Source organism: Mirounga angustirostris, unplaced genomic scaffold (genome assembly GCF_029215605.1).
Source record: "Mirounga angustirostris isolate CCGP_5_RB_7025 unplaced genomic scaffold, mMirAng1.0.hap1 SCAF_13, whole genome shotgun sequence".
Lineage (NCBI taxonomy): Eukaryota > Metazoa > Chordata > Mammalia > Carnivora > Phocidae > Mirounga > Mirounga angustirostris.
Window position 1 is genome coordinate 11,399,465 of NW_026991721.1, and position 24,034 is coordinate 11,423,498.

Genomic DNA, 24,034 nt, shown 5'->3' on the forward strand with positions numbered 1-24,034 from the left:
TAAGATCGGCTAGCTATGAATTCTTTAAGTTTTTGTTTGTCTGAAAATGTCTTAAGTTCTTTGTTTGTGAAGGATAGTTTTGCTGGCTATAGAATTCTTGGTTTGCTAAATTTTTTTCTTTCAGCATTATTGGTTATGTCACCCCACTGCCTTCTGGCCTCTGAAGTTTCTGATAATCTTATTGAGGATCATGTATATGTGATGCATCCCTTCTCTCTTAGTGCTTTCAAGAGTCTCTCTTTGTCTCTCAGTGGTTTGATTATGATGGGTTCTGGCATGGTGCTCTTTGAGTTTATCCTGTTGGAGTTCATTGTGCCTCTTGGATATGCAGATGAATGTTTTTCATCAAATTTGGAATTTCGGGCCATTATTTCTTTAACTGTTCCAGTTGTGGGGTTTTGTTTTTTTGTTTGTTTTGTTTTGTTTTAGAGCAAGAGCAACCAGGGAAGGGGCAGAGGGAGAGGGGAAAAAGAGGATCCCAAGCAAACTCCATGCTCAGTGCGGAGCCCAATGCAGGGCTCGATGTCACGACCCTGAGATCATGACCTGAACCAAAACCGAAAGTCGGATGCTCAGCCAACTGAGCCACCCAGGGGCCCCCTTAACTGCTCCAATTGTGAACACCACCTCAGGCAGCTACTGTGTTAAACAATTGTCATTGGTTGTTTTGTTTGTCACCCCTGGGAAAAGGCTTTTTGAGGTGAGCGGATGCTAAGTCACGTCAAATAAAGATAAACCCTTTCGCAGGAACCACCAGACAGGTCAGATAGTGACAGTTCCTTGGAGATTGAGCTTTTGGGGAGCTTCATACCATCTGCTGCCTCCAGTGTTTGCTAGGCTGCTTGCTGGTTTTCATGTCTACCATGATTGTGAGGCTGCTGGTTTTCAAGGCTACTGCCAAGCTGGGGAGAGGAGGATGGAAAGAGGGCAAGTTAAAATGCCACAAAGCTCATTTTTCTTAGTAGAGTTCTGAAAAAGTTGATTCTGATTATTTTTGCCTAGTGTTCTTATTGATTTTACTGAGGAACAGATATATAAAGTCCTTACTTGACCGTTCTGAAGAGGCAGTGACAACAGAAGCAAGAGTGACGTTGGGAAGAGACCACAGGCTGGAGAATGTGGGTGGCCTCTGGTAGCTGGAAAAGGCAAGAAAATGGATCTCCCATAGAGCCTTCAGAGGAGCACAGCCCTTGTTGACACTTAATCTTAGACTTCTGACTTCCAGAAATGTAACAATTTAACAACCGTGTTGTTTTAAGCTGTAAAGTTTGTGGCAATTGGTTCTAGCAGCAATAGAAACAAATATGGGGGATAACAGTGCCCGCAGCTGAGGTGTCAACAGGTATTTGAGTGTGCCCTGTATGCCAGAAACTGTTCTCAGTGCTCTGGGTATATAATGGTGGACAAAAGCCACTTTGCCCTCACTTAGCTTACGTTCTTTTCTTTCCCTTTTTTTTTTTTTTTTTTTGGAAGAGAAAGAGAGTGTGTGAGCGGGGGTGAGGGAGGGCAGAAGCAGGGGGAGAGAGAATCTCAAGCAGACTCCATGCCCAGCCTGCAGCCCAGTGTGGGGCTTGATCCCAAGACCCTGAGATGGTGACCTGAGCCAAAATCAAGAGCTGGTTCCTTAACCGTCTGAGCCACCCAGATGCCCCAGCTTGCATTCTCTTCTTAAGCAGACATAAAATTAAACAAACACCTAGATAATAATTATTGTCCATAATTATTTAATTTTATATAGTGGTAATTCTATGAAGAAATAGAGCAAGCAGAGATAGGGGTGAGTGGTGGAGAAATGAATGTGTTTGTGGTGGTTCCTTGGACAAGGTCACCAAGGAAGTTCTCTCTGAAGAGGTTACATTGGAGCAGAGAGCTAACTAATGAAAAGAAGCCAACCAGAAGAAGATCTGGAGAAGAATGTCCCAGCAGAGAGAACCCCTTAAAGATAAAGGCCCCTGAGAGGGGAGCGAGCACAGCATGCTCGAGAAGCACAAAGGCCACAGCAGCTTCCGAGTGCGATCTGAGGAGTCGACAGGGGCCAGATCTTGTAGGGTTTTGTACAGCAGGGAAAGGAGTTGAGTTTTGTTTTCATTGCAGTGGGAAGAAACTGAGAGATTTTATACAGTGTGGTAAGTTGACTTGACATGTTTTAAACGGATCGCTTTGACCAGAGACTCAAAGGTGACTGTGGTGGAAGCTGGGACCAAAACAGAGTTGTTAGCTTCAGGCAAGAGATGATGGTGGCTTTATTATTTTCTTTTTAAGATTTTTTTTATCTATTTGTCAGAGAGAGCGAGCAAGCACGAGCAGGGAGGGCGGCAGGCAGATGGAGAAGCAGGCTCCCACTGAGCAGGGAGCCCGATGCGGGGCTCGATCCCAGGACCCTGGGATCATGACCTGAGCCGAAGGCAGACGCTTAACGACTGAGCCACCCAGGCGCCCCTGATGGTGGCTTTAGACGGCAGTTGCGGTGGAAGAGGTATTGAGCAGGACACTTAGCATATGTTTAGGTGGCACAGATACTTGAAAGGTGGTTGTGAAGATTAAATGAGCTAATAGTTGAGGACAGCATAGCCCAGTGCCTGGGACACAGCAGGTGCTGACAGCAGAGCTGCTGCTGTTGCCCTTGGCCTCGTTGTCATCACTGCTGCCGCCAGCAGGGCTATTTTAATCTCTTGTACGAGAAGGAGAGAAAGACACATAATGAGTCTTCTGTTCATTAGTGGTTGCAGAGGGAGCTTAGACTTATCCTGGTACTGTAACTGACTGTATTAGTCAACACGTATATAAAGATAGACATAGAGGGGTGCCTGGGTGGCTCTGTTGGTTACGCATCTGACTCTTGATTTTGGCTCAGGTCACAATCTCGGGGTCCTGGGATTGAGCCCCACGTCGGACTCCACGCTGAGCACAGAGTTTGCTTGGGATTCACTCTCCCTCTGCCCCCACCGCCCCCCAAGTCGTACATGTGCGTGTGTGCTCTCTCTCAAATAAATAAATGAAATCTTTAAAAAAAGATATACATATATATATATAGTTCTTGTATATATGTATAAGTTCTTAATTATTTTGAATCTCTAGTCACTTCTGTTCACCTCACTTTTTGGTTTGGTATGCGAAATGAACTCATAGGGACAAGAGAAGTTTATTATGTCCGGAGTGCCGATTATGTTGCAAGCTTCTTACTGTGCAGATAAACTGTATTTACTGCACAACAAGGTGTGCTTATCCCAAGTCTACAGCTAATAAAGCTGAGGCCTAGGGAAATTACAAAACATCTGCCGGATATAGTACTCTCATGCATTTTGTTGCTAACCACCCAGATTCATGCAGACCCCATAAGTCAAGGGCACAGGCTCCAACAAGACCGCCCTCACCGCAGGTGCCAGCCACAAGTTTGGGGGTTCCCAGGCCCTCTGTACTTCTGATCAGCTGGCTTCAGTTTTGATAATTTGCTAGGATGACTCATAGAACCCAAGAAAGAACTATCCTCACTGTCATAGTTATTATAAAGGGTATAGATCAGGACCGGCCAAATGGAGAGACACATAGGGCAAGGTCTGCAAGTGTCCTGAACATGGAGCTTCCATGCCTTCCCCCATGGAATCAGGGCACATGATCCTCCTCGCACATTGATGTGTTCACCAACCAGGAAGCCGCACCAAACTTCATTGTCCAGAGATTTTACTAGGGTTTCATTAGGTGGGCATGATTGAGCCATTGGCCACATGACTACACTCAGTACCCAGGTCTCCTTCCTTCCCTGGAGGGAAGGGAATACCATTCCCAGGAGATCGGGAGGTCCGGCTGATAGCAAGTGATTCAAGGCCCCAAGTCTCTAATTACATGGTTGATCTTTCTGGCCTGGCCTCATCCTGAGCATAAGCTATCCAGGGGCCCACCATGTTACCTCATTGGCATAAACTGTCAGGGCCCCCATGAATAACACAGATACTACTATCACTTGGGAAAGTCCAAGGATTTAGAGGTTCCCTCCCGGACACCGTGGACAAAGATCAGACAGATTCTTTATTATACAGCCCAGGTTCACACCTCTAATGAGTGTGGGAGCCAGGATTCAGTCCAGTTCTGCCTGATTCCAAAGCCCTTGCTCTATCCACTACTCCATTACTGTTAATGCCCTTAGAAAAGTGGTTTATTTAAGGTCACACAGCTAGTTACTAACAAGAGGGCTTGGCCCTCAGGCCTGACTACCAATGTGTACTCCTTTCCGCAGTTCAATTTTATTTTTTCATGTTGGGGCAGATTTGACCTGTTCCTGTAAATTTTGCAATGTGTATGGCAGGCACAGTTGGTGAAAATATTGGAGCTTTTGCTTTCATTTTTATTTCTGCAATTGCAGAATATTGCTTCCTAGCTAAGCTCTATCAGTTGTCAGTGTTTGTCATCATTTAGTTATAGTTTATTCATAAATTTAAAAATGAAGTGAAAAAATTCAATCAGTGCTTCCAACATTTAAGAAGATTATAAATCCTTTTTGGTTTATTGCTTTCCTTTTAAAAGTAAGAAATATTGTTAGAAGAAAATCAATCCATTGTTATTTGTAGCTAACATGGTGCTATTGTTCTAATATTTGACTTAATTTGTGTATCTATCTCTGTTCCCAGGTAGCATCCACTGTATTTTCCATGCAACTGGGCACCATTACACTTGGAAGAAGGTTACCACAACGGTGCACAACATTATCGTGGGCAAGTTGTGGATAGATCAGGTAAGCAAAGGTGCCCAAAGTTCAGAAGAATACATTCGTAGGTACGTCTGTGCACTATCAAGGACATGTGAACTGGCCCCAGACTATTGTTACGGATTTACCTGTTTCTCCTAAGGAATTGCTCTCAGCCAGAAGCCCTACCCCGACCTCCCACGTTTCTATACTACAAATTATTTTTTGTAAATGACCAATTTATAACATTGATTCCGTGACTACTCTACCAGGGCTGTGTTGGCTACTATGAAAGTACAGCAGAATAATAAACACGGCTGCTACTCTTCATCCTTTCATTATTCATCAGACATTTACTGCTAGGCAAAGTGCCAGGTCTTGGGGATACAAAGCCAGATAAGACATTGTCCTTCAAGAATTATCGTATCATTGCAGATAACATGACAGATATGTATAGATTGAAAAGTATTAACAAAATACGTTAGTGTTAAGAGCTGTACTAAGATAACATCTAATTGTCAGTCTGCTCTTAAGACAATGGTTGCAGTAAATTCAGAAAAGGAATACTGTTTTTTTTTTTAAAGATTATATTTGTTTGTTTATTTTAGAGAGGCAGGGGCAAGCGAGGGGAGGGGCAGAGGGAGAGGCGAGAGAGCGAGAATCTCAAGCAGATTCCACACTGAGCACAGAGCCCAGTGCAGGGCTTGATCTCATGACCCTGAGATCATGACCTGAGCCGAAACCAAGAGTTGGACAGTTAACTGACTGAGCCACCCAGGCACCCCAAGCTGAGTCTTAACGTGGTTTGGGATTTAGAAGATAGAAAGGAGGAAAAATGAATAAAGTGTAGAAAGGCCCACCATATGTAACCTTGGAATCCTGAGTAGAGTACTTTGATTTAAGCACAAAGTTGATGAAGGGTATGAGTGGGGGTTTGGTTTGGAAAGGTAAATTATTATGTGAATATTAACATATGTGCTGAAAGGCAAATCATGCCACCTAACATGTGACACGTGATTGACAGAAAGCCAGAAGGCCATTTGGTCTTGATCCTAACCTGGAATACCAAGGTTCCAAAGGGATTTCACAGCTTTTCGGAGTCAGCTGAGACCCTTAAGCAAGGGAGTCTGAGAGTACATGATGGAAAAGTGAAGAATTATGAGGCATGGGGTCTGGCAGATATTCAAGTCCTCCGTTCTTAATAAAATCAATCCATGATGCTTTTTATTTTATAGTCTGGTGAAATTGATATTGTGAATCACAAGACGGGAGACAAGTGCAATCTTAAATTTGTTCCTTATAGCTACTTCTCTCGTGATGTAGCAAGAAAGGTAAGAGAAGTTGGAGTTTAAATGTTTTTCCTTAGTGTGTGTGCCTTAGAAATCCTACTCTTTGGGGGCTGGTGTAGATGATAGATGAAGAGATAGTCTAAACGTGTATATATATATATCTCCTAAATATGTATGTGGTGATTTGAAAAAAAAAAAAAGGAGAGGTAAAGGAGAAAGTCAGTAGGAAGGGGGACTAGATTGCATTACCAAACTAAATCATTGTCTTTTCTGGTAAAGACATTAAGTAAGAAAGTGAAAGTCAAGAGCAAGGAGAGATTGAAAATGGGAACACAGAGGAAGGACCAGTAGGATTTCAGGAAGAAGGATGGGCGGTTTGACCACTGTGAGGTCTAAGCGCAAGTCCTGTGTCACCACCACAGCGGAATTGCGTCATGAGTTTGATGGAGAGTGAAGAAGATCTGGGGATTTAAATCTGTCTGTGGCTGTCTCTGAAGAAAGAAGGAAATACCAGAGAGAAGAGAATGTCATAGAGAGAAGAAAGTACCATAATTCTGAGTACCATTCAGATCATTTTCCTGCATATATCATTGCAACATAATCCCTGTACAACAAAATGATGAAACCCCAACTCATGGCTCATTTACTTTAAGCAGCTCAAAAAAGTATACCAAAATAATTTGGGTGCTCCGTGGTGTTTGTTGTAGCAAAATTTAACCAGTATTGACTGTAGGACTTTTGTTTCCAGACTAGTCAGGTAAGCTAACCCACAGTGAATGCTGTACTCCAAAGCCCTACTCTCCATCCTTTAGGTGACAGGGGAAGTGACCGATCCATCAGGAAAAGTTCACTTTGCCCTTCTGGGGACGTGGGATGAGAAAATGGATTGTTTCAAAGTACAGCCAGTCGTTGGGGAGAATGGAGGTGATGCTCGGCAGAGAGGCCATGAGGCAGAGGAAAGCAGGGTCCTGCTATGGAAAAGGAACCCTTTACCGTGAGTATCAGTATGCATGCTGTCCAGGTAGTACTTTGGCCTCATCCTTGGAGCAGTACTGGTGGCATTTCTGCCTTCCTTCCCGCTTAATTACGTGAGGATCAAGCCAGGGAACTCAGACCTTTGGAGGGATTACCAGAAGGCTGTCATGGTATGATTTGAGTTGTAATGTGCCTTGTCAAGAAAACTGAAACTAATCAAGTCACATCTGCCAAAAAATATTCATAATTTAGAACAAAATGATTCAGAAGCAGCTAGAGGAGAAAGATGCCTACCACCTGTTAACAACTTAGCCCGAAACCCAGTGGCAATATAAAGGTCCCTGAGGTCATGTACTGGAATTCGGAAATAAGATGGAGTCCATTTGTCCCCTGTCATCTCATATGTTCAGTCTATAGTAAGAGCCGAGATTATCCCCAGAAAGAGGTTAAAAAGAAAGCAAAGGAAATAAGAATCAGGAATTTCCATTTAGTAGAATGTTTCATTCTTCCTAAGGAATTTCTTCCTAATCTCCGCTGAGCACAGCAGAAGCCCAGCAAACTCGCGGAGCGAGTGACACCAGGGGAGGGGATGGGGAGCAGTCCAGTCTGGGTCTCTGCATGAGGGGAACCTGCCCTGGTCCTAGAGTCTGTCTGTCTGTAGAACAGCTTTGGGGAGGCCGTCTTTTGGCAGTGTGCTTTTAACAAGGGGGCTCTGGCATCACCCTTTGTCTTTCTCATCCTTTACTTGTAGGAAGAATGCAGAAAACATGTACTACTTCTCCGAGCTTGCTCTGACGCTCAACGCCTGGGAAAGCGGCACCGCCCCCACAGACAGCCGATTGCGGCCTGACCAGAGACTGATGGAAAACGGGCGCTGGGATGAAGCCAATGCTGAGAAGCAGCGCCTGGAGGAAAAGCAAAGACTTTCCAGAAAGAAGAGAGAAGCAGAAGCTATGAAAGCCACAGAGGATGGTAACGAACCTGTCTTCCACTCTCTCGATGGGTGGAGAATCACTTGGTGTGTTTCTGGCTCTCATTCTGTTTTTCTTTACCTGCTTTCCCTTTTAGGCACTCCCTATGATCCTTATAAGGCGCTGTGGTTTGAGCGGAAGAAGGACCCTGTTACCAAGGAGCTAACCCATATTTATAGGGGAGGGTACTGGGAGTGTAAAGAAAAACAGGACTGGACCTCATGCCCAGACATTTTCTGAAATGGCAGCAACAAAAAGCAGGAGGATCCAAAGGAGAAGAGGACAGAAGATGTGCGGGAAAGCGGGCGTTTGGGACTCTGACCGAGCGCTTTCCTCCAGTTTGTCTGTCTTAACCAATCATTTTGTCCAAATCAATCACCAGAAGCAGACACCAGTGGTGGTGATTGGCTGGTTGCCTTAGCTGATTGAAACTGAAATCGACTCACTAGATCCCTGTGTTTGGGAGGGAGAGGTTTAGTGGCCGGAACGTAGTGCTGCTCCCCTTCTGCAGAGTCCGGTGGTCTTGGCTCGTCCTTTTCCCTCTGCCCCCACTTTAAGATGATGTCGTTCACCCTCCCCTGTAGTATCCTGCTCAGCCAAGGTCTGTGTGAGGTGATGATTCAGGGGCATTTTGGTGCTGTTCAGAGTGAGAGCTGAATTTAGAAGCTCCTTGAACGAGGAGCACATCAGACTTAACCAATGGAGGCATCGTGAATGACCGCAGGGGAGCTTAGGCATGGTGTCACGAAATGGGGTCACACACGGGGTCAGTCTCATGGGGCGTCCATCCCGAGATAACTACAGCGTCGGAACAATTGCAAGGGGGCTTGTTCTGTAAGATTGGAATACTCAGACTGACATTTCTTGGAAATTTCTATCCTCACTTGTGTAAAATACCCTTCTGCTGTCCTCCATGTTTGACAGCAACCGGAGGCCACTTTGGTGGTTGGTAGGAGGGTTGTGTTATCCTCACAAGGGAGTTTTATGGACTTCTTCAGATGGGGGAACTTCTGAGAGCACAAGGCAGGATGGAAAAGACTGCTAGCCACTTTGCTTTCCCAGTTCCTCCTCACCCCCATTCTTCATTGCCCTTCTTGCTCCTCCCTCCCTCCTCCCCCTTTCTCTCTCTCTCTCTCTCTCTCTCAGCACAATACCAGTTTGGGTCTGTGCCCCAGTGTGGAGCAAAGCATTACCTGTCCCATTCTGATATACTTCAGAATTTGAGAGAAGGAGTTAATTTGAAACAAAAGTTTTCACCATCTCTCAAGCCCCATGGACTGGAGCCACCTCTCAAATAATGTGTTAAATATCTGTATATTATATATATGTAGAGAAAATCTAATTTTTTTGTTTGATTTTCCTTCTTCCCATTAAGAATCTTGTCTTTTGATATCCTTTGTCCCCCTGGTACTCTCTCTTGGATACTGATGTGGACTGGAGCCTCCTCTGTTTTCCATCTTTTAGGGGCAGACAGATTCAGAACCTGAGCAGGATCACCTCCGGCAGTTACCGAACAGGGACTCGGTCCCTCTGTATCATGGAGTGCCCACTGCTGTCTAAATTCTGCTCTCCTAATTACCTGAGTCTTGAAAATGAAATCCTAACTCTTTCCTGCCTTTTTTCCTTCTTTTGTTAGGAAGAGCGTGGGTAGAGAGTCAGGACAGTAGTTTCCAGTTTAATTCTGCCTCTGGCCAAATCCCAGCACACACAGCTGATTCCCAAAAGACACTTCTTCCTAGGATGTGGGGCTGAAAGTGCCATCAAGTGGGGTGGGTAGAACTGCTCCTGTCGGGCCTGGCTTCCTTCATTTTGTGTTCTGTATTTGTTTTAGTTGTCTTGTTCAGAAATCTGCCCCTGTGCAGCCCACCCTTGGTTGAGGATCACAAACTGAGGTGCCTTCCTTGTATGCTTTTTGTTAGTGTTTTTCGTTTCTGTTCCTTAACTGCTGAGCCTCAGCCAGTGTGGGTCCTGGGGGAAATATCATTCCAGAGGAAGCCATCCCTGCATGGAAATTGGATTTATACTGGGTAAATTAGTACTTCTGTTCCTTCCTCGCCATTCCTCCCTCTCTAGCTGTGATGCACTTGAGATACAGGCAACCGCTGGGGAGTTTCCTCCTAAGACTCCGATTCCCAACCTAAGCGCGGGATTGTGCTGGGGCTTCTTTCAAGGAGGCCCGCCAAGGCTGTGACCTAATCAGGGGGCTTTAGCCAGAGCAGGAATTCCTCAACCAAACTGAACGTCTCTGCTTTATCCCCCACCTTTCTTCCTCCACCATCTGCACTACATTTCCCAGCCTGATCCCCAGTCCGATTCCTGCTAATGGAGAAGCTTTGAGTCCTTCAGGTGAAATGAAGTCACATCAAAACAAAACTATATATATTTTCGTTTTTTTTGCCTTATTGTTTTTTTTCCAAGAAAACTACTAAATTAAATAATTTTTAAAAAGTCATATCGTTTGTCTGATTCACTTGACTCCTATAGATAAGAAGTGGTGGTGGGAGGGGCTGGAGAACTGGCCGGGTGCTGCTTTGTTCTTGGGAATCAGCAGCTGATCCTTGTGAGAAATTGAAAGAAAAACGGGGCATGGGTTTCCAGATGTTTCAACTGTTCGACAACATTCTCAAGGGCCTGTGGACAGCAGAGGAGTTTTAACAGCTCCTTCCGCTTTAATGGAATGTAATCATCAGTGTCTCCCCCCTTGGTAGAGGGAAATCATTTCTAGTGTGTTTTTGATGTTGGGCCTGTTTCACCTCAAAAAATAAAAGTTTTCTTGAATTCAATTTCTCTTGCCCATTTAGGTTCTCAGATTCTTAGTTGTTGTAGGGATTCAAATTCTATACTTTGAAACATGAGCAATTGAGTATTGATTTGAACGCCTTGGAGAGAAGACCGTGAAGATGCTTGTTCAGGGTTTCACTATAAAGTTCCGGGGGGATGGGGGGGGTGGGCAAAGGAATCAAAGGGGCCCAGAGAGGCTGCACACAGGTCCTGCCCTGCTGCTGAGCGTCTGCCTTTGCGTCCAGCTTGCTGAGTTAGGAATTCTGAACATTGTCCAGCTTACACTTGAACAATTTTAAGAGGTAAATGTTAGAGTCATCATGTGAAATACAAAGAAAGGCACTGGGGGGAGAAAACCCTAATTTAAATAAATTCACTAAGGTTACATAGCTGATCGGTTAGTCACGGTGTTGGAACTCAAAGCTGGGTTTGTTTGACCCCCGAGTCTGTGACCTCTACAACCTTGTGTCCTGGGAGAAGCTGGGTTGGAAGGCAGCTGACAGTGAAGTCATTTCCTCCTGGATTAGGTTACATCAGGCTGTAACGCACATTTCTGTTTCCAGAGGCTTAGTGATGTGGATAGCGTCACTTTGGAGGTCCTTGAAGGAAGGGGCATCCTTCAAGTTCAGCCCCCAGGCTCCTTGATTTCTCAGGGCTCTCATGTCCACAAAATTAGCTATGTTGCCAGAGATTGTTTTTCTAGCCTGGCTCTTAGGAAGGCCACCCATCTGTTCAAGTCATTTGCCTGATTCACATTGCTGGGCTTGATGGTTAAGTTTCAGGATCGTAAGGTTTTTTTTTTTTCTGGCAAGCTAAAAATCATTGCAGTAGACCCCTGCTATTTGCAAGAGCTACATCCGGCCATCTTGAATAGCACTGTGCCATAAAACTTCCTCCAAGAGGGGCAGTCAAATGTACCTGAAACATTTTATTTATTTTATTTATTTATTTGACAGAGAGAGACACAGCGAGAGAGGGAACACAAGCAGGGGGAGCGGGAGAGGGAGAAGCAGGCTTCCCGCGGAGCAGGGAGCCCGATGCGGGGCTTGATCCCAGGACCCTGGGATCATGACCTGAGCCGAAGGCAGACGCTTAATGACTGAGCCACCCAGGCACCCCTACCTGAAACATTTTAACAATCCCTTCTTTAGTCCTTTCATGGACTACTATGACCTGATGGGTCGTGATGTGGATTCCCAAGGGCCTACCACACTCATGATTCAAAATGATAACGCAGCAAAATAATAACTTATAACCCTTGTCAGGGACCCCTGAAGTCCCCAAAAATTGGTAAACCTTTAAATTTCAGGGCCTACTCTACTTTCGGCAAGATAAGTAAAAACCAACCCTAAAAGGAGATGTAGAAATCTTTGGAAGTTATTCACTATAAAGTGTATACCTTGTGAAACTCTAAGATTATCGTCAAAATGTAGAGCTTACTTCTAAAAGTTATAAAGCTTTTGCCCCGTGATCTGCCCTGCCTTGTGGGAAGCATTCCAAGTCTCTCATGGCTTTTCCTTCCAAGCTCAGACAATAATGTGTAGTATTATTTTCCTCAGGCCTTCCTCCCTACAAGCTTTTCAGTTCACACGGATTCCTCAGGGGAAGGAGGCAGGGTGGCCTCAGGAGGCATCTTTAAAGGCAAGAACTAAAGAGCTCGAATCTTCTGTAAAAAGCCTGGCAGAGGTCACATTTGAGTTTAAAAAGGTGATTTTAAAAGTTAGTAAAGAACCAGTTGGCCCTGAGATACGGCTTTCCCTCTCTCTCTGTTTTCTTCCCTCTGCCTCTCTCTCCTTTCTCTCTTTCAACATTGACTCCAGTCTGTTATGTAACATACATTAGGGATACAAATGACAAGAAAGAGCTCTGATAAACAGGCAATTACAGTCTGGTTTGATAAATGGCGTGAAAGCACTGGAGGGGGCCACCAGCCTATGGGGAGTGGGGAGGGACAGGAAAGAGGCACATCAGAGAAGGCTTCTAGAACTAGGAGAACGTATCTGAGTTGAGAGTTGCAGGCTTAATAGGGGTTAAGGAAGGGCAGAGTATAGAAAGCAGCATGGACAAAGATGAAGAGCAAATTCTAGGAAAGCATCCTGAGTTTGGATGGCTGCATGAATTGCTAGAATTCAGAGTCAAGGAGAGAGCACTGATACCGTGCTGGAGAGAGCAAGGACCCAAGTTATGGAAGTCTATATACTATATAAAGATAGAAGTCTTGGGTTTTGAAACATGGTGGATGACGAGGACCAGCAGCAAACTACCAACACCATAGAAGAGCCCCTGGATCTCATCAGGCTCAGCCTGGATGAGCGAATTTAAGTGAAAATGAGAAATGACAGAGAGCTTCGAGGCAGATTGCATGCTTACCATCAGCATTTAAATATGATATTGGGAGATGTGGAAGAAACTGTGACTAGTATTGACTAGTATAGAAATTGATGAAACATATGAAGAGATATATAAATCAGCAAAACGGAATATTCTGATACTTTTTGTCCGGGGAGATAGTGTTGTACTAGTTGCCCCTCCATTGAGACTTGACTAAAACAAAGAATTTATCGTGTAGGGAATATAGGAGATTTTGTATGATTGCCTCTTTAAATGTAGAAGACATTCAAAAGAGAAACCTGCGTAAATTTTGATATTAAGAAATGACCACGGATGCTTCCACTCCTGAAATGAGTTGATTTGCAGGTAACTCAAAAATTCCCCCCCCTTTTTTTTTTAAAGATTTTATTCATTCATTTGTCAGAGAGAGAGAGAGCACAAACGGGGGGAGCGGTGGGCAGAGGGAGAAGCAGGCTCCCCCCTGAGCAAGGAGCCCAATGCAGGACTTAATCCCTGGATCCTGGGATCATGACCCCAACTCAGTCCCTGGACCCTGGGATCATGACCGAAGCTGAAGGCAGACACTTAACTGACTGAGCCACCCTGGCATTGCAGATAACTCAAAAATTCTTAAGCTAAAGGACATTTTAATTTTTTTCTAACCCTTTCAATAAATGTGATCACCAAGATGAAGAACTCTTTTTTTCAGGAATTGATTTGTTCTGTTGTTTTCTCAGACAATTTCTGACTTTTTTCCTTTAAATTAAATTTGATGTTTCCTTTTTTGATTAAAAAAAAAAAAAGATAGAAGTCTTGGTTTTTGCTCTCAACTAGGGAGCCCATGAAGGATTTTTAAGTAGGGTGATGGGTTCCAGTGTGGATATACAGGTAGGAAGATCAATGAAGAGGTTGGAGAAGATTTAAGAATGAAGAGAAGTGGAGGGATTCCAGAAATACTGAACTCGAATGAACAGCACTTGGGTCTGATTACAGGTGGAGAGCAGAAGGATGGTGGGAGGAAATTGTGTTTTTCTGCCTTGGGAAACTTAGATGGAAGGTGGTAGTAAGTTTAGAGGGAAAGATAGGTTCATTTTTGGACATTCTGAGCTGGCCATTCCCATGAAGAGGTTGAGTAAGCAATTTAAAACATGGGTCTCTTGGTAATAGCTACATTTTTGTGAGACTCAGGAATGGGATGCTGAGAGTGGCTGCACATTAAATTCACCCAGTCAATTTACAAAATACACAATCCTGAGCCCCATCTGCAGAGATTCTGATTAAATTAGGGCTAGGGCTAGTTCAATTGTATACATGTGAATGCAGGAGATGCAAAATAATGAAATAGGAGGAGGAGGTCCTATTTAGGGGATATTATTAAAGCAGAGCTTGCTTCTCAGAGTTTGGGAGAGATCTCAGCCAATTCCACTTATTGACAGTGTCTATTTGAAAGTTTCAAAACGCCAAGGTGGGGTTACGAAAATTGAGGTCTATTTCAAAGACTGAGGTTTAGCAGAACAGTGCTTTTAACATACAGATACAGCGACTCCATGCACAGCACACCTCCTCTAAAGGTAAGATTGCAAAGTCTTTTGCCTTTGACATTTGAAGGCTTTTACAAACGACCTTCCTGTTCAGTTCCATACATTTCCATACATTCCATACATACATTTCTTGAATCCAAACAACTGAGAAAAGTAAAATTATTTGTCATTTCTGGTTTATAGACAGGGGCTTGGCTTTATCGCCCCTGTAATACTTGCTAAATGCTTACCTCCAGCTGAACTCATCCTGACCTCTTGTTACAACCAAACAAATACTATTTCATTATGGAAATACAGAAAACACTTTTCACGAGCTGCCGAAATAGCTCAGTTGGGAGAGCGTTAGACTGAAGATCTAAAGGTCCCTGGTTCGATCCCGGGTTTCGGCAGTGGTTTTAGATGTCGCCACCAGCGCTATCCCCTCTCGCTCGGGGGCCCAGGCTCCTCAGGACGGAATCCTTCTAGCTTGCCACCCTCCGGGGCATTCTGACCCACACGTGCTCGGGGTGGCCGCGGAAGCACCGATCTCCTCTCTTTTACCTCTCCGGGAGGGAGAAAACTGAAAACAGAAAAAGGGATTTATGTCGTTGCTTTTAAACTGCTCAGTATAAAGGCAGACTCCCTTCCCTGACCTTGGCTCTGGCTGAGACCACGCTCTCCCTACGCACGGCGCGCCGCTCACTTGCTTCGCAATCACTCCAGCCCTCTCTCTTCTTTCCAGTTCCCCGCGACGTTCCAGGAGCTGGGACCTTTCTGCGCGGGTCGGAGGCACTAGCGCACCCGGGCTCCGCCGCGGATTTGGCGGCCACGCAGCCGCCACGTGCGGAGCGCAGGTCCCGGGCGCGCAGGGGCTCGGTGGGGATGGCGGGCAGCCCCGGCCCCCCTCGGCCAGAGAATCCCTCTATTTCGGTTTCGTCCAGCTGGCTTAACAGTAACAAGGACCTAGAACACCTTTTGGTGGTGGTGATGGTGGTGGTGGTGGTGAGTATGGGAAAGCCCTTTCTGGTTCATGTCTGCACCAGGGTTACCAAATCAAATACAGGACGCCCAATTAAATTTGAATTTCAAAGAAACACGAATATTTTTTTTAGTATAAGTATGTCCCAAATATTGCGTGGACCATACAAAGTACACACTCGTTGTTTCTCAGAAATTTAAATTTAACTGAATTGGTATTTGCCAAATCGCAAACCACTATTGTACATCATATATACCTACATAGGCTCTGAATTCAATGCACCCCCTGCCCCACCGGGCCCCAGCAAATGTACTGAGAAACTACAGTCAGGACGATCCGGGTTTCAGAACAGACTGGTAGTTTCTTACTCTCAACATCTCGCCACGTACAAATGCGTTTGCGGCCATCACCACCCAAGCTGGCGGTGGCAGAGATCCCCAGGAAACACGCCGTAGGGAATCAGCCATCCTACCTGGCCCGGGCTTCCAGACCCTGGGCCTGGTCTGCGATGGGGGTGGGGGGAGGGGAATTTGGAGGCTCTGGGCTGGATCCTAACAGTAGTAGTAGTAATAATAATAAGTATTGTTATTATATAACATATATTATGTTATATATAACATATAGTGAGTATTTATTATAATAGTAATAATAAGTATAATACTTATATATTACATATATATGTATATATGTAATATATATTATGTAATATATATTTATATAATATGTAATAATACTTATATTTATCATTGCTTGTTAAGATGATGAATAATAATACTTATACTTATTGATGATATTATACTTGTTAAGATGATGAATAATAATAATACTTATTATTAAACTTACGATTACTTATTAAGATGATGAGTCACTCTATCAAGGCAGTGCAATGGAACAACACACGCTTAGCGATGCTTTCTTTTTGGCTGGACACCAGACTGGGACATGGGGAGAGAGAATGGAGATTCAGTCCTTACATTCTAAAAATCCTAGGTGTGGTGAAAGGCAAAATGGAGAAGTATTGCTTTGGGACCTATTTATTATATGTCCTCCCCTTTCTGTTCATCTGTGCCAATACACTAGCTGATGAGGGGCTTCGTCCCCCCGAATCTTTGGGTTCTTGGGTAGAAGGGTGCATTTTGATGAGGGACTCTTGAAATCTAATGATGGTCAAAAGGAAGGAAAACAAAATGATGTCCTAATAAATTGAGCAGTTCAAAGTTTGCATGATGTATGTCAGCATGTGTGACAGGGAATTTTATAGGTCACCTTGGCTAGACTGTCGTGTGGTGGCCGGTTGTTTAGTCAAACACCAGTCTAGGTGCTGCTGTGAAGGTGTTCAGATGTGATGAACATGTAGATCAGTAGACTTTGAGTAAAGCAGATTATCCTCTGTAATGTGGCTGGGCCTCATCCAATCATCGGAAGGTTTAAGAGCAAAGATTGGGGTTTCCTGATGAAGAAGGAGCTCTGTTCAAGATGGTAAATAGAAAACCTGCCTAAGTCTCCAGCTTGATGCCTCGCTGAAGTTGGACTCAAGACCGCAACACCAACACTTACCTGAATTTCCAGTCTGTTGGCCTACCCAATAGACTTTAAACTTGCCAACCCCCACAATTGTGCACCAATTTCTTAAAATCTCTCTCTCTCTCTCAATGTTGGGACTTCCCAGTTTCCAGCCTGAAGAGAAAAGGGAGAATCCCCACGGGAAGTACTTGGGATCCAAGCAAGAAGTGCGAAGATAGGGTGTTTCTGCCTGAATCACCACCATTGTTGCCCACGTGGCATACACCTCCTCAGTTTTAATGTCTTTTTTCTCTGCCAGGTTCTATTCTGCCTGCCTTCTGGTTGTCCGTCTGCGTTACCAAAGCACTCGTATTTTCCTCTATTAAAGCATTGATTAGGAGGTTCTCAAAGATTTACTGCCTGCATGCTTGCCTTCTGGACCTGTAGTAGATCCACGGTGCAGAGGAGGTGAAGACCAGGGATGGTGCTGGTCACCAGGAGGTACCTCTCAGGGAGGATGGAGGTTAAACTGAGTTCTCAAAGGTGCTTGGACGGGCGAGGGGGAAGGAGTGAAAGGGAGGTGGTACGCCTGTTCGAGGGAAGAGCATGTGTAAAGGCCCAGAGGACCGAAAGGCAGCAGGGGATCTGTAATATGCAAATAGTGGCGTGTGCCGCCGAGACTTGGGGAGAGGTGGGGAGAGGCTACTTCGCCCGCGCAGGGCGGCGGGAGCGCGCGTGCGCTGAGGCCCAGCTAGTAGGGGCGGGACGGGGGGCGGAGCGGTGAGCGGGGGCGGGGCCGGGGGCGGGGCCGGGGCGTGCTCTCCAGGCCCAGGCTCAGGTTTGAGGCAGCTGCTAGCGCTTCCGGCCGGAGCCCAAGTCGTCTCGTTTAGTTAATGCGCTTCGCGCTTCTTTTGAGGTGGACGCTTGAGTTGGGGACCAGAACTGCGAAGTGGTGCTTCTCGGAAGAAGGGGGCACCTGGTACCTTTAACATTGAACTGTGATCTCCGACCCCGTGCTCTTCGCTTTTAGGGCGAAGATACGCAGGGGGGGCAGTAGGGGGGACAATGAATAAATGGCTTCTCCGCCTGTTTCAGGCTTTTGCAGAACTCGATTCATGTTTGCCAAGGAGTTTCTAAATAAAAAGGGGTGCGTTTTATTTAAGAAATCTGCATGTAGCAATCAAAGAATGACCTGACACCTTCCCCGCGGGGCCGGTGGGTCGGAATTGGGCTGAATCACACAGTCAGCGGAGTCTGGAAGTTCCTACAGCGCGGCGCTGTTGGCGCAGAGCCCAAACAATAACAGAGCCTTCAGCCACCAGAGGGAGAAGCTTGGCGTGAGCCCGGATAGCTCAGTCGGTAGAGCATCAGACTTTTAATCTGAGGGTCCAGGGTTCAAGTCCCTGTTCGGGCGACGCTCCCCATTTTTCCTAATAATTTAAAAATAAGAACAAACTTTCGTAATCCGGGTTGCCTTCAGAGAAGGGAGTAAAATCCTGGAGACTGTAGGCTACGAGTCCAGACCCTTCCCTGAAAAGCCGGGCCTCCAGCGCTGACTGACACCGCGAACCTTTGTGCAAAAGCCCCTGTAAAACTTGCCGTGCACTGCTCCAGGGAATTAAATAGGCTGTTTTATTCTGCAACCACCCGCCAGGCCCCCAACTACTGACTGCTGTATTCACAGGAAGAGGGAATAGATGCCTTCCAGGACGTCCCTGGGACTCCCCCGGGGAACCTACCCCCAACGTTGTCCGGGGGCCCTCTTCGCGGACACTCTCTCTGGGGTTCCCTCCCGCTAGGTGCCTGTGAATATGGCATGGATCCTGCACCTACACGCCACCTTCCTATCCTTCTAGAGAATATTTATGCACTCTGCAAAGGGAGAGACAACCATCTAGAAACCCATGCACCATATAGAGCAGTCCCCTCTCTAAATGAAGTCTTCTCTGTACCCTGCCCCCCGCAAAGTGTGATCCTGAACACAGGGAGGTGTTGAGGTGGAGATGGCAGCTTCTGCTATGGGAGGAAGAGGGTGTGTATTGGAAAGACTTCAAGGGGCTGGAATGGGACAAGTCCTGGTGTTGGAAAAACAAAAAAAGTCAGCTGGCCCGGGCCTCAAACTAACAAGGGAAGGAGTTAGCTTCTGAAAGGTATTGAGGAAGTTGAGCTGTGGACACAAGAGAAGCTTAGGCATAGGTTCACTAAGACTAAAACTAATTTCCTTGGGAGGTAGAGGGAAGGTGCATCCTTGCTTCGATAAAGATTGAGCCTACCTTGCTTCTGCCAGGCAACAAAGAACAGTCTATCTTGATCTCCTTAGCAGGATGGAGGTGTAGGTTGATTGAGTCAGCTGCCCTCTTCTCTGATGGATGGTGGTACCCAGGGAGTCCTGATTAGTGGGGCAGAGCCAGGCTGGAGGGCGCACTCAAGAGGGAGGCTGGGCCTTCACCCTCCACACTGGAGTGCCTTACCCAGAGCCTGCACAGGCCTATACAGACCCACAATTACCTCCCAGTCTCCAAAGTGCAGCTTCCTCATCAGAAGAAAGAGAATCAGAGCAATAGCATCCAACTTATGAATTTGTAATTAAATGAGGTAAGAAGGCATGCACAGTGCTTAGTAGAGTTTTGCCCCAAGGTAAACATTTAATACACTGTAGCTATTATCATTATTATTCAATATTCAATATTGTTATTATTTTCAATCTAGGGAGCAAACAAAAGATACCTATCGAAACAGGTAAGGAACCATTACAAAAAAAACATACTCCCAATATGCCCAAGATCATAATCCAATCCATATTCATGTGATTTGTGTTGGTTGGTATGTGCTGAAGGGACAGCAATGGTCACCGATCCAAGTAAGAGCAGAGTGCACTGGTTGGGCCAGTCAGGCTTCTTTCTTGAAGAAAGTGAATCAAGGGGCTCAGATGGCATCTCAGGGAGAGAAACAAGGTGAGGAGCTATGGCAATTTTTCTTGTCTCTGAGGGAGTCCTTTGGAACATGATCAAGTGCACTTTTGGCAACCTTGAAAAGTCAAGTGTCTTTGCTCCACTCATTTCCTGACTGAACAAGAACAGAGCGAGCTGGGACAAGGAGAGGATGGGGTGGAGAGCACTGAGGTCTCCTAGTTCCTTCCTCCCTTCTCACCTCAAGGTCACGCCCTCTGTCTTTCACCAAAGGGGGAAAAGTGAGGAAGAAAACAAGCAAACCCTGGGATGCCTGGGTGGCTTGGTCGGTTAAGCGACTGCCTTGCACTTAGGTCATGGTCCCAGGGTCCTGGGATCAAGTCCCGCATTGGGCTACCTGCGCAGCGGGGAGTCTGCTTCTCCCTCTGCCTGCCGCTCTCCCTGCTTGTGTGTGTATGCGCTCTCTCTCTGACAAATAAATAAAAATCTAAAAAAAAAAAAAAAACCACAAAAACCCTACGTCTGTCTTGACCAAGACCTTTTGGGCTTTGGAGCCAGAGACAGCTCTTGTTCAGTTCTGTTCTGGATGATTTGAAGTGAATCAGTTATTTCATTTAGAAATTATCGTATCATCAACCTCATGGCAGGGGTGAGGTGGATGGGGATTGAATGAGACCATGTAGGTCATGTGCTGGGCACACAGTAGGCACTTAATAAGTGGCCGTCTTTACTCTTATTAGGGAGGGGGCCCGGGGAGAGGTAGAGAACGCATTAGCGAGTAAGGAAAGGGTTAAGGTATAGGCAGGGAGGGGTAGGGGGCCCCTGACTAGGCTCTGAAACTATTGCTGGCAGGCCTAAGTGCAAAGCCAGAGTGAACCAAGAGGTAAGGGAATGGACCAGACCACCTGGCCCCGGATGTTAGGGAGTACTTTTCTTTGGCGGCTACAGTGTAGTCACAGAAAATGACCAAACCTCAAAGAATTAAGGGGGTTATCAATAGTCCTTTTTTCTCAAACCAAGATAGCATAAGAATCTCAAGGCCCCAAGCTTCCCAGTCAGTTCTCAGTAAAAGACTGCCACCAAAAGCCCTCAGTGGCAACGCATTCGGGACCCCCTCACTCAAGAGAGCTTTTTCTTTCCTTTCTGCTCTCACCTTCACTTAACAAACTTTCACTTCACTTCACCCTTTTGTGTCCCCGAGATTCATTCTTTGACTCTGCGAGACAAGAACCCTGTAACATTAGGATAAGAACGCTAACTTTTCCTCACATAACAGGAATTAGTTCTCATTCACTGCTCTCAAAACCTCAGAGCTATAACTAGCACAATTTAGAAGGCGAAATTAGCAACTGAAAAGGCGAAGATAAGAGGGTTTTTTTTTTTTTTTCCGCTTTCTTTTTTAAAATTCCCCTTAACAGGGTGGTAGAATCGTTCGTCTTCGCCGAAATAGCTCAGTTGGGAGAGCGTTAGACTGAAGATCTAAAGGTCCCTGGTTCGATCCCGGGTTTCGGCAGGGCTTTTGCTGACACAGCCCAGGACAGAACAGGTTTCTGCTCCCTTGCGTAGTCTCTCCTGTGCCCCCGGGCGCGCCTGCACAGGGGCCCTGCGGCTCTCTTAGCGCGCATGCCCACCCCCCGCGCCTGCGCAGAGGCTTGGTGGATGGATGGGTGGGTGTCTATTAGCGCGTGTACCCTCTCCCGCGCGTGCGCAGCGGCAGTGCGGGTCTCTCAGCGCCTGTGCCCTCCTCCGCGCGTGCGCACCGGCCATGCGGATCTCAGCGCGCGCCCCCGGGAGGCGAAGGTGCTTCCATTCAGCACTTGGAGGGTAGTGCGGGGTTGGGCCTCGTCGCGAAGCCCCGAGGGGTGGAGAGCCCCTCACCCGGTCTGAGACCGCACACTAAGCTCCTTAGTGTTTGTTCCCAGTGCCGTCAGCTCGCAGGGCTGGCAAGTTTTTCTCGTAGGTGACAGACGTGCCGACAGCCTTAAAAACGTTTGTCTATACAGCCAGACCCGAAAGCCAGGGCCCCGTCGGCGGGTCAGAAATCTGGTGAAGGATGGTTCCCAGCCGGAGATGTGACTCATAAGCACGTGCCTCTGAAAGAGTGCTTGGAACCTGTTTTCTCACCGCTCCTTCAATAAACGGGGCGTGAACGATTGCTTAGGGCAAAACAATGCGCAGTCACCGCCGAGAGCATTACTGTCAGGACTGACGACGGGGGTGCGGTTTTCTTGGTTATGGGTCTACTGATGTTCCGGATATAAAAGTAAGTTTCAAGGAAAAAACATCCTAGGGCAAAGTAACGTTCCAAGAGAAAGGTCTGAGCTTGGAAGACTCCTTATTAGGCACTTTGCGCATGCACAAAGTCCACTGTGGGTAGGGTCAGGCCTGGGTGGTAATCGGTCCCCACCCAGCGCGGAACGCAGGTGTGCTTTGCCTAACCCCCAACCTGCTCATTATGAGTGGTGTGAACACGGTCTCAAATTTGTTTTTGGAGTTTTTAAAATAACCTCCGCCCGAACAGGGACTTGAACCCTGGACCCTCAGATTAAAAGTCTGATGCTCTACCGACTGAGCTATTCGGGCTCACGAAAGAGTTTCTTTCCTTGTCCTACCCGCAGTGAAATAGGCCACGTGGCCGCATTCTTTTCCTATTGAATTAACATCCTGAGTCCTTTTACTGATTGCCTGGGAGGTGAAACTGCAAAATCAAGATCCAGTGGGTGTTTGGCAGAATGGAATCCTTTTTCTCCCATCAGAGATAGAAAATAAAGAAAATATCTGCCTGCCTCACCTGCCTCGCATCCAGGCAGCAACACCCCCCCCCCGCCCCCCCGCAAGTGCTAGCATCCTAAAGGGAACATACCCAGAAGAATTCTCCAGAGTTAGGACCTCTGGGCGTGCTTCTGGGTGAGCAGCGGCATTTTTCATTCCAATGCTGGTCTTTGAAGAGCCCCGAAGCGTCTTGTGGGTGGCAAATTATGAATAATTGATTAGGTTTCCAATAATCTATTCAACAGGCGTTCATCGAGAGCCTGCCGCTCTCCAGCCTTTAAGCAAACTTAGGCTGCAAAGACCCAGTCCTGGTCCTCAGTGCGGCGACAAGACACGCTACCAGAAGCACCCAATCAATCGCCTTGACGGTGGGAAACTGGCTTTTGCAGCGTTACCCCGCCGACACCAGAAGTAAGAGGCAGTAAAGTCTTCCAGGGGGGTGGTGAAGCCTGAACTGAGCTGTGAAGGGTGACGGGGCCCCTGTAGACTTGGAAAGAATTCTGCCTGCCATAGTGTACCTTCAACACCTGTATAATGGGTCTATCTTTCCTCCTAGAATGTTTCTGCTGTGAGGCAGACGGTCCCTGTATTGTCCCCAATGCCTGGCCAGTGGCTGGCACAGATCAAGTTCTCAAAAACTGCTGTGGAATGAATGAGGGCCATGGATCAGGGAAAGCTTTTAGGGAAGGTTCGGAGAGCAGAATTGGTTCTTGGGAGTTTTTGTTTGGTAGAGAGAGGAGAACACTCATGTCAAGGTGAATGATTTCCACAGATGGAATAATTTTGCCCTGAAAAAGTTCTCTGCCACCCTATTGTGCCACCCCATTGTATTTATTTTATAGTGCTTATTGCCATCAGAAATTCTGTTTATTTGCTTATTTATAAACCATCTCTTCCCATCACTCTGTGATGTAAGTGCTGCTGGACAGTAATCTTGTTGGTGAGGACCTTGTCTTTCTTGTTGTCCTTATTTTTGTTTACTTTTACTTAAAAAAATGTTTGCATTCCCATAACCCCAGCGTTTAGAACAGTATTTGGCACATAGCAGGATCTTAAGAAATAACTGTTGACTAATTTCAAATGTTGAAGGTTTTTACTGCACAATGTGTCTCCCCTCCCCCCAAGGTAGTATAGTTTTATAGAGATCTTTTATTTCAGTTTTCCAAACCATCAATTCTGAATTTGTTGCTATACGTTGTGTCAGGCGAAAATATTAACATTCAGATTAAGACATCATTGCCATGTAACCATCCATCATACTGTCTCAGCCTAGGATCGCAAAACACGTGGAGGGCCCTAACTGTTCATCATTTTTAAGCCCTC

The 24,034-nt window shown here is 46.1% G+C and overlaps 1 protein-coding gene, 1 long non-coding RNA gene, 4 other non-coding genes and 1 pseudogene across 18 annotated transcripts in view; 6 read left to right on the forward strand and 1 right to left on the reverse strand.

The window, feature by feature from the left end:
* Positions 1-10,368, forward strand: part of LOC123857114 (oxysterol-binding protein 1) — an 83,726-nt gene extending 73,358 nt beyond the window's left edge. For all 8 annotated transcript variants that reach the window (XM_064576361.1, XM_064576363.1, XM_064576362.1 and 5 more), the window contains 5 exons: positions 4,626-4,729; positions 5,917-6,012; positions 6,783-6,964; positions 7,697-7,917; positions 8,014-10,368. In XM_064576361.1, the coding sequence (XP_064432431.1) occupies positions 4,626-4,729; positions 5,917-6,012; positions 6,783-6,964; positions 7,697-7,917; positions 8,014-8,156 (746 nt within the window). In that variant the 3' untranslated portion in view covers positions 8,157-10,368. The remainder of the gene's footprint in view (positions 1-4,625; positions 4,730-5,916; positions 6,013-6,782; positions 6,965-7,696; positions 7,918-8,013) is intronic.
* Positions 10,369-12,432: 2,064 nt separating this feature from the next.
* On the forward strand, positions 12,433-13,262 carry LOC123857959 (U6 snRNA-associated Sm-like protein LSm3; annotated as a pseudogene).
* Positions 13,263-14,885: 1,623 nt separating this feature from the next.
* On the forward strand, positions 14,886-14,958 carry TRNAF-GAA (transfer RNA phenylalanine (anticodon GAA)). The gene has a single exon. It is a non-coding gene; the product is annotated as a tRNA-Phe (tRNA).
* A 3,413-nt stretch (positions 14,959-18,371) lies between these two features.
* Positions 18,372-18,444, forward strand: TRNAK-UUU (transfer RNA lysine (anticodon UUU)). Its single transcript has one exon. It is a non-coding gene; the product is annotated as a tRNA-Lys (tRNA).
* A 2,935-nt stretch (positions 18,445-21,379) lies between these two features.
* TRNAF-GAA (transfer RNA phenylalanine (anticodon GAA)) lies at positions 21,380-21,452 on the forward strand. The gene has a single exon. It is a non-coding gene; the product is annotated as a tRNA-Phe (tRNA).
* The window catches only part of LOC123856376 (uncharacterized), a 207,355-nt gene continuing 204,700 nt past the window's right edge, over positions 21,380-24,034 (forward strand). For all 6 annotated transcript variants that reach the window (XR_010406858.1, XR_010406862.1, XR_010406861.1 and 3 more), the window contains exons 1-2: positions 21,380-22,202; positions 22,957-23,122. This is a non-coding gene — a long non-coding RNA (uncharacterized LOC123856376). The remainder of the gene's footprint in view (positions 22,203-22,956; positions 23,123-24,034) is intronic.
* TRNAK-UUU (transfer RNA lysine (anticodon UUU)) lies at positions 22,450-22,522 on the reverse strand. Its single transcript has one exon. It is a non-coding gene; the product is annotated as a tRNA-Lys (tRNA).